Raw genomic sequence first — 7,446 nt, forward strand, 5'->3', positions numbered from 1 at the left:
CAGTTGTTTATTTGGGGAATATGGTCTTGGGAATATGAATGATTAATTACTCTTTATTTTTTGCAACTTTTTGGGTTTTCTGGTGCCTAAGTATTTATGTAGTCCTATAAAGTACGATATTTAAAAACAGTTTCAATTGGATGATTTCCTTCTCAAAGAAGAATTTTCCTATATATAATTTAGGTTCTAATGATCTTTACTTTAGCAAATAAACCCTTAACAATTGTTTCTTTTCTTGCCAAGCTTTGAAGACAGAGTTAGTTGTATAACTTAAATTATAAATGGTGAAATAATATATATTAATATTTTTATATGTCTTTCAATATTGATATAAAAGGTAAGATAATTATAGCCACCTGAAGTACAACAACAATGAACAAAAAAATTTCCATATGTTTTTCAATGTTTCCTCATTGATGTTTATGAGATGAAAAAAAGAAATTAGAAAGTTGAAGATATTTTTATTGGATTACTTTCAGGTTGAATGACTTTTGTTTTAAAGGCATATTGATTTCAAAACCACAGATTGTCACTTATGCCTAAGAGAAATAAATGTTTGTAAAGAAAGCTAATATATTATATTCACTTGTTCAGTTGAATTTTCCCATTCAATGATTACGCGTTAATTCCAATGATTTCAAGGGTCTCTTTATGGTGCTGTGTGCAAGAAACATGGTTATAAAAGTTGCCATGTTATTTATGTATTCTTGAATAATCTTGTCAGTATTGATAGAATATTATGCAATAAATGGATAGGCTTGAGACAGGAAAGTGTCAAGTTGACTGTTCTCTTAGAATAATATGACTATTGGACTCTGGTTCTGGCTGAGCAATAGATACAAATTTGGGTGCGATCCAGTTAGTCAATGGAAGAGAATAGAGAGGAAATGGAGTTCCTGGGATGAGTAGACTGGATGACAGTCTCTTTGGAGCTGAAGGTTAGCATGATCTTTCTAAGAAGGTGCACTAATGCCTTTGGCCGGAAAGTCCACACCAGTCTTTTAAGCAGGAATACGTTTCATGACTTGAAGAAGTTTCCTACTTATTATATAGGAGAACATAGGGAGGAGATATGCTTAGGTAGGGAGTGAAAAACAGGATGAAACTGAGAAGAGAAGACAGACTTTTCAGGAACTAAAAAGAAGACATGACACAAAGCCTGATTTCGAATTGTTCAAGGCACTTTCCAAAATCCTCTTCTTTGCTGGATTTGGTGCTTGTTCTGTGTCCCTGTATTTTCTAACAAATACTCATAACTGAAGCAAATGTACCAAAAGGAGAAAGGAATACTCCTTTTTTTTTTCCCCCCACAACACTGCTAGAGAAGCTTGGTAAATTCTGAGAAATCCCGAGACTGATGTAGAGAAAAATGCACTTCTGTCAATATCATGAATTATAACATTCAAAACGATGTATTTTTATTTACACCAAAGCAACAAACACTTATGAAGTCCTTATAAAGTGCAATGCACACTTTTCTTATGTTAGAGTTGTGCGGCTGTGATTATCGTTTGTTCCTTCTCATTTATACGTTTACGTTGTGCCTTCTGTCTTGGAGATTTTTCTCTATTCAACTATTTCTTTCTGGCATTTCACAAATCCGAAACATATTGAAGAAACAGGGCATATCATTCCAATTTTGCCTTGGATTTGAAGAGTCTCTTATGGTGGCACAGTCCTCCACTGTAACTATGTTGTTGGGCTCTCCTTTATCCCAGAAGCTGAAAGAGAGAGACATGGGAGATTTACAAGAGGTAAAGTGACCTGTAAACTAGGCAAATTACATTTGTGTTGTTTAACTTCACAACAATTTTGTGAGGCAGGGATTATAATCTCTTATTGATAAAGAAAAGGGATCTCAGAAAAGCTAAACCATTTCTCTAAGTCACAGAGTTTGTGAACAGTGAAGTTAAACTGGATCTTTCTGACTTTCTGTTCTGCTATGATCTCTCATGGCTTTAGACCCAGAATGAAATGTTATGGGAAGGATTGATATCCTGATGGATTTGTTTCCTTCATACTCATATCTCATATCATGTTTGTTCCCTTTATTCTACAGAGTTTGTATTAACTGAGGCGCATACTTCGGTCATGTTACAGTGCTATAGTGAAACAATGTTTTAAAGGATCAGAGCATCCTACTTTTACTCCATAAGAATCTGTTGTCTCGGGGCTTCCCAGGTGGCGCAGTGGTTGGGGGTCTGCCTGCTGATGCAGGGGACACGGGTTCGGGCCCTGGCCTGGGAGGATCCCACATGCCGCGGAGCGGCTGGGCCCGTGGGCCACAACTGCTGAGCCTGCGCGTCTGGAGCCTGTGCTCCGCAACGAGAGAGGCCGCGACGGTGAGAGGCCCGCGCATCGCGATGAGGAGTGGCCCCCGCTTGCCACGACTGGAGAAAGCCCTCGCGCAGAAACGAAGACCCAACACAGCCAAAATCAATCAATCAATCAATCAATCAATCAAACATACGCATCTGATTCAAGATCCTCATTAAAAAAAAAAAAAAAAAAAAAAAAAAAAGAATCTGTTGTCTTTCTCAAATCACTGTTTTTGTCTCATTGACTGCAGTTTGTGGGCATAAGACTCAGATCCTTGTACTTCTCTTTTCTGTCTTCTACATCAGCTCTTTCCCTTCTTGCATCTAATATCACCAAGAATGGACTTGAATATACCTTCTGGACCAAAAGGAAGTTCTGAAGACTCTCCTCCACGGTGGTCTAACTTTACAATTTGGGCTAGTGTTATAATTCTACTACAGGAAGGAAATTACCTCAGAGACTTTGTGAAAGGTGTACCATCTACCCATTGCCACTGACCCTCAGTCACCTGGTCCGTCAGTCCAATATAAAACTCTTTCCTTTTAGGTTTCATATTGTAAAGGAATTCCTATGGAAGATACACACAAAATATGAGGAGATCAATTATTCTAATTCTGAACAAATGTTGAACATAATTGTTATTAAAAGAAATAAAGTAGGATCTAGACTAGAGATGACAGAAAAATGGGCCTGAAATGGTAAGATCATAGAGGATTACCTCCTGATTTGTTTATTGTGGTAAAACATACATAACATAAAATTAAGCCAATGAAAAAGAACCTTCAACAGAGAAGGAGGTTCTCAGTAACACAGTCAAAATTTATCTACTGTTATTGGTAGCACAAAACATTACAAATCATAGCTTAAAGATAATGGATATTTTGCTTGCCCTCTTTCACATGTTTATAAACATACTGGTCATTCTAAAATGAAGTCCCAACCCTCTTTTTTCCTGCCTTACTAATCAAGGAACTGAACATGGAAGTTCCTTTTTTTCTAGTTTCTTCTAGTAATGAAAATAAAGTTGGTATTGACTTACAGAAATGGTAAGAACAGCATATATTTCAGTAAATTCACTTAACAAATAGTAACTGTGGGCCAAATACAGTACACAGGTATGGAAAAAGGGATGTGTCCTGTGGAGGGTGTTTCACTGGCACCGGAGGAAGTGTACTCCACCTACCTGCTCCTCCTGCGTGTTGATAACCACCAGATGAGCTCCCATGCTCGAGCAGTTTTTTGAGCTTGCTGACCAGGTCATGGTGTTAGTAGAAAAGAAATAGCAGCTGGATTGAAAATGTACCCAGTTCAATGGACAGCAATTCTTGACTGAACCTAGAAGGAGAGAAGTTTCTGTGAGAGTCCTCTCAGAACTGGGTAAGTTACAGAACTGGGTAAGATAACAGAAACCTTCCTCTGGGCCCATAAAGTTCCTCATATATTGTCCGAAGCCTTGGAACCCCTCAGTTATGCTACTGACATGGAACCCTGTTATCTGTTCTTAGACTTCCAAGTTCAGAGAAAAATTATGCATTTTATCTGAGTGACCTCTAAGCAACCACCTCTCATGTTGCCCAAACAATGTACCCTCCACAGAATCTCCAAACTGGTTGTCCAGATGGGCTACAGTTCTTAGACTTACAGAATTTAAGTCTTTGAAGTTTAAGGGAACCCTCCTGCACTGTTGGTGAGAATGTAAATTGATACAATCACTATGGAAAACAGTATGGAGGTTCCTTAAAAAGCTAAAAATAGAATTACCATATGACCCAGCAATCCCACTACTGGGCATATACCCTGAAAAAACCATAAATCAAAAAGAGACATGTACCACAATGTTCATTGCAGCTCTATTTACAATAGCCAGGACATGGAAGCAACCTAAGTGCCCTTCAGCAGATGAATGGATAAAGAAGATGTGGCACATGTATACAATGGAATATTACTCAGCCATAAAAGGAAACGAAATTGAGTTATTTGTAGTGAGATGGATGGACCTAGAGTCTGTCATACAGAGTGAAGTAAGTCAGAAGGAGAAAAACAAATACTGTATTCTAATGCATATATATGGAATCTAAAAAAAAAAAAAAAAAGGTACTGATGAACCTAGTTGCAGGGCAGGAATAAAGATGTAGACATGGAGAATGGCCTATGAGGACATGGGGTGGGAGGGGGAAGCTGGGCGAAGTGAGAGTAACATCGACATATATACACTACTGAATGTAAACTAGTTAGCTAGGGGGAAGCAGCAGCATAGCACAGGGAGATCAGCTAGGTGCTTTGTGATGACCCATAGGGGTGGGATACGGAGGGTGGGAGGGGTTCTCAAGAGGGAGGGGATATGGAGACATATGTATGCATTGGCTGATTCACTTTGGTGTACAACAGAAACTAACACAGTATTGTGAAGTAATTATACTCCAATAAAGATCTAGTAAAAAAATTAAAAATAAATAAATAAATAAATAAATAAATAAATAAATAGTACAGTCTCTCTCAATTTAATGGTGAGGAAATTACAGCCCAGAGAAGGAAGTCATTTTCTATTGTCATGTAGCATTTTGCTAAGACTTGGATCAGGAATATATGGAAGAGTATAGGCAGCATACTTCTGGGATATTTCCAGATTTCCTACTCCATGCATTTTTTTCTCCTTCACCTCATTTTGGAAGCAGGTGATGAATGAAAACAAAAAGTGCACTTCTGAGAATAACACCTTCCACTTCTAGATTGACTCTTCAGACGTATACCTCAAATTTATTCTAAAAGTTTGTTATAATGTCTGCAAAGTGTCCTGCCCCAATGCTAATTGCACTTCCAAAGTTTTATTCCTGTCCTCTTACCAACTCCTCATTATTCTCTGAGTACAGGCAAGATTTTGCGTTTTGCTTTTAAAAAACAGACCTAACTCGACTACTTTGTTTATCCCCAAATCAATCTAGAAGCCAGAAAATGTTGATGTGTAAATTTAGCTGTTCAAATTTGAGGACTATTATACCTAATCCATCATTATAGCAGGAGAACTCCGTGAAATTCTCAGGTGGCTGGAACTTTTTCTCATCACAGAGCTGAAAGGTGTGATATGTCACTGTAACAAAAGGGGCACAGTTAATGTTCATTACTCTTGATAAAAATACATTTTATCATCTCTGTAGTTATAAAAGTACCAATAATTATGATATTTCCTTACTATCTACTTTTCCTTCAGCATGGAGAAGAACCGAGGTTTACTTACTCAAAGAAAGAAGAGAGAATTCACATTTCATGCTTTTCCTGATTTATGAAAATAAACGTACTTTTTTTCAGGCCCAAAGACCCAAAGAAAACAAATGTGTTTGCGCTCTCTCTTATGCCAAGTCTAACCTCTCAAACCTTCCTTCCAAGAAGTGATTTGTTGTGCCTCTGGCTAGGAGCTCAGAGCAGGGTTACACTAATGACAAGGGTACAGGGGTGTGGGTGGGGGACTCAGGGCCACTAAGGAGAAAAAATATGTGTACCATGAAAAATGTGTCACAGGTCACTGAAATTTGGTAACAGTTTTATACTGGGTGGGGTTTCTGGCTTGAGATAAATAGGGGGAAAATTGGACTAGAAATACCCTTTGTGGGAGAAGAGAACTCACAGGCAGCAAGGAAGAATTCACTCCTAATATGCACCAGGGAGCTTGAATTTGACCTTCAGAACTCACCAACACATCTGGTGATAAAACAGGCACTCAGTAGCAGTATGCAGAGCCCAGCAATGGTCCATAAGAACACTTGGGAAGAGAAGCATTCTCTTTCTGGAGAAAGACATAGACATGGTCAATCTTCCCTTAAAATCTACAAAAGAGATATAAGAAATTCCTATTACCCTGCTTATCTCCTTCCAATTGCATTGTCTATATTGAGTAATTCTCAAACTTCAGCATGCATCAGAATCATTGGGAGGGCTTGTTAAAACACAGATTGTGGGGCTTCACCTCCAGAGCTAAAAATTCAGTAGAGCTGGTATGGAACCAACAAGTTCCCAGGAGCTGAGGATGCTGCTGGCCTGGGGACCACACTTATACAACCACTGGAGTAATTCATTACTAACTTTAAGACTCTGACTCATAGACTTGGATAGATGTGCAATTTTTCCTTTCTAACTCTCCCAGATTTCTCCTCTTCTTTCCCTATCTTTCTCTCTCTCTTTCTCCCTCTCACTCTTCCCTGATTTTCTTGTCTCTCTCCTGCTCTCCTCTTTTCAGTGTCTCCTTTTCCAAGTCCTTTGTAAGTCAGTCAGATAAAACATTGATGATCTAGTAGTTCCTCTCTTCCTCCCTCCCAACACACATTTTACCTACAAGGAGAGGGAGTTGCAGAGATGTGAAGTGACTTGCCCAATGGGACACAATGAACTATGGAAAGGGCAGCTCTCCCTAAACTCAATCTCCAGCAATCCAATGTAACGTCTAGTCTTCTAACCATCCTCTTTTACTTTCTTTCATTCTCTGTCTCTCCTCTTTTACTCTACTGGATATTTTCTATTGTCCTATCCCCAACATATTTAACATCTCTTCCACAAAAAGATCTATGAAAGAAATGGGATAGTTGCAAATTTTACCTGTGCTTTGTGATGCAGATGATTTGGATGAATCCATTCTTTCTCTTTCTGTCTCTCCCTCCTCCTCTCCGTCTCTCTCCTCAGTTTCTAAGTATAAGAGTGTTTTGTTGATAAGATTCAAAGAAAAAGAATCTTTAAGGATGATTACTTTAACTGTGTTTTAGGAAGCTCAACCCTAAGACTTAAGAAAATTAACTTGCTCTGTGGCTGTGTGTTTAAGTCAGGATTTCCTTTATTGCATAAGGAGGACAAGGGAGTTTATTGGGCAGCAAGTCAGTCTCCTCATTCCAGGAAACAACAAAATGGGGAAATGATAACATTTTAAGTACCAACAAAACAGACTGACCTTGGGGAGATATGAGGGGCTTAAAAACTATTGTTTTATTTTGGTTGATAAAATTTTTCTGCTTTCTTCCAGACTTAACTCAGCCCTAAATTTTTCCTTGACACCTGTGGAGCTTGCCTCTGCACTCCCAATTTCACTTTGATCTTTTTTAAAAAAATTTTTATTGGAGTCTAGTTGATTTACAATGTTGTGTT

At 38.4% G+C, this 7,446-nt stretch overlaps 1 protein-coding gene across 1 annotated transcript; it reads right to left on the reverse strand.

The window, feature by feature from the left end:
• Positions 1 to 1,393: 1,393 nt before the first annotated feature.
• Positions 1,394 to 7,068, reverse strand: CLEC4E (C-type lectin domain family 4 member E). The gene is made up of 6 exons (XM_007170110.2): positions 6,907 to 7,068; positions 6,008 to 6,100; positions 5,318 to 5,407; positions 3,503 to 3,654; positions 2,772 to 2,887; positions 1,394 to 1,721 (listed from the first exon to the last, which is right to left on the reverse strand). Exons 1-6 carry the CDS (start codon positions 6,941 to 6,943, stop codon positions 1,571 to 1,573), a joined length of 639 nt encoding a protein of 212 aa, XP_007170172.2. The 5' UTR covers positions 6,944 to 7,068; the 3' UTR covers positions 1,394 to 1,570.
• Positions 7,069 to 7,446: the final 378 nt, after the last annotated feature.

This window comes from Balaenoptera acutorostrata, chromosome 11, assembly GCF_949987535.1.
Source record: "Balaenoptera acutorostrata chromosome 11, mBalAcu1.1, whole genome shotgun sequence".
In the NCBI taxonomy this organism is placed as follows: Eukaryota; Metazoa; Chordata; class Mammalia; order Artiodactyla; family Balaenopteridae; genus Balaenoptera; species Balaenoptera acutorostrata.

Excerpts from the sequence above, each read along its gene's own strand:
- CLEC4E (XM_007170110.2), bottom strand. The coding sequence starts at position 6,943 with ATGGATTCATCCAAATCATCTGCATCACAAAGCACAG. Across the intron at positions 6,101-6,906 it reads ATCTGCATCACAAAGCACAG|AAAGAGAATGCTTCTCTTCC; the intron begins GTAAAATTTGCA and ends GTCTTTCTCCAG. Across the intron at positions 5,408-6,007 it reads TTTTATCACCAGATGTGTTG|TGACATATCACACCTTTCAG; the intron begins GTGAGTTCTGAA and ends CTTTTGTTACAG.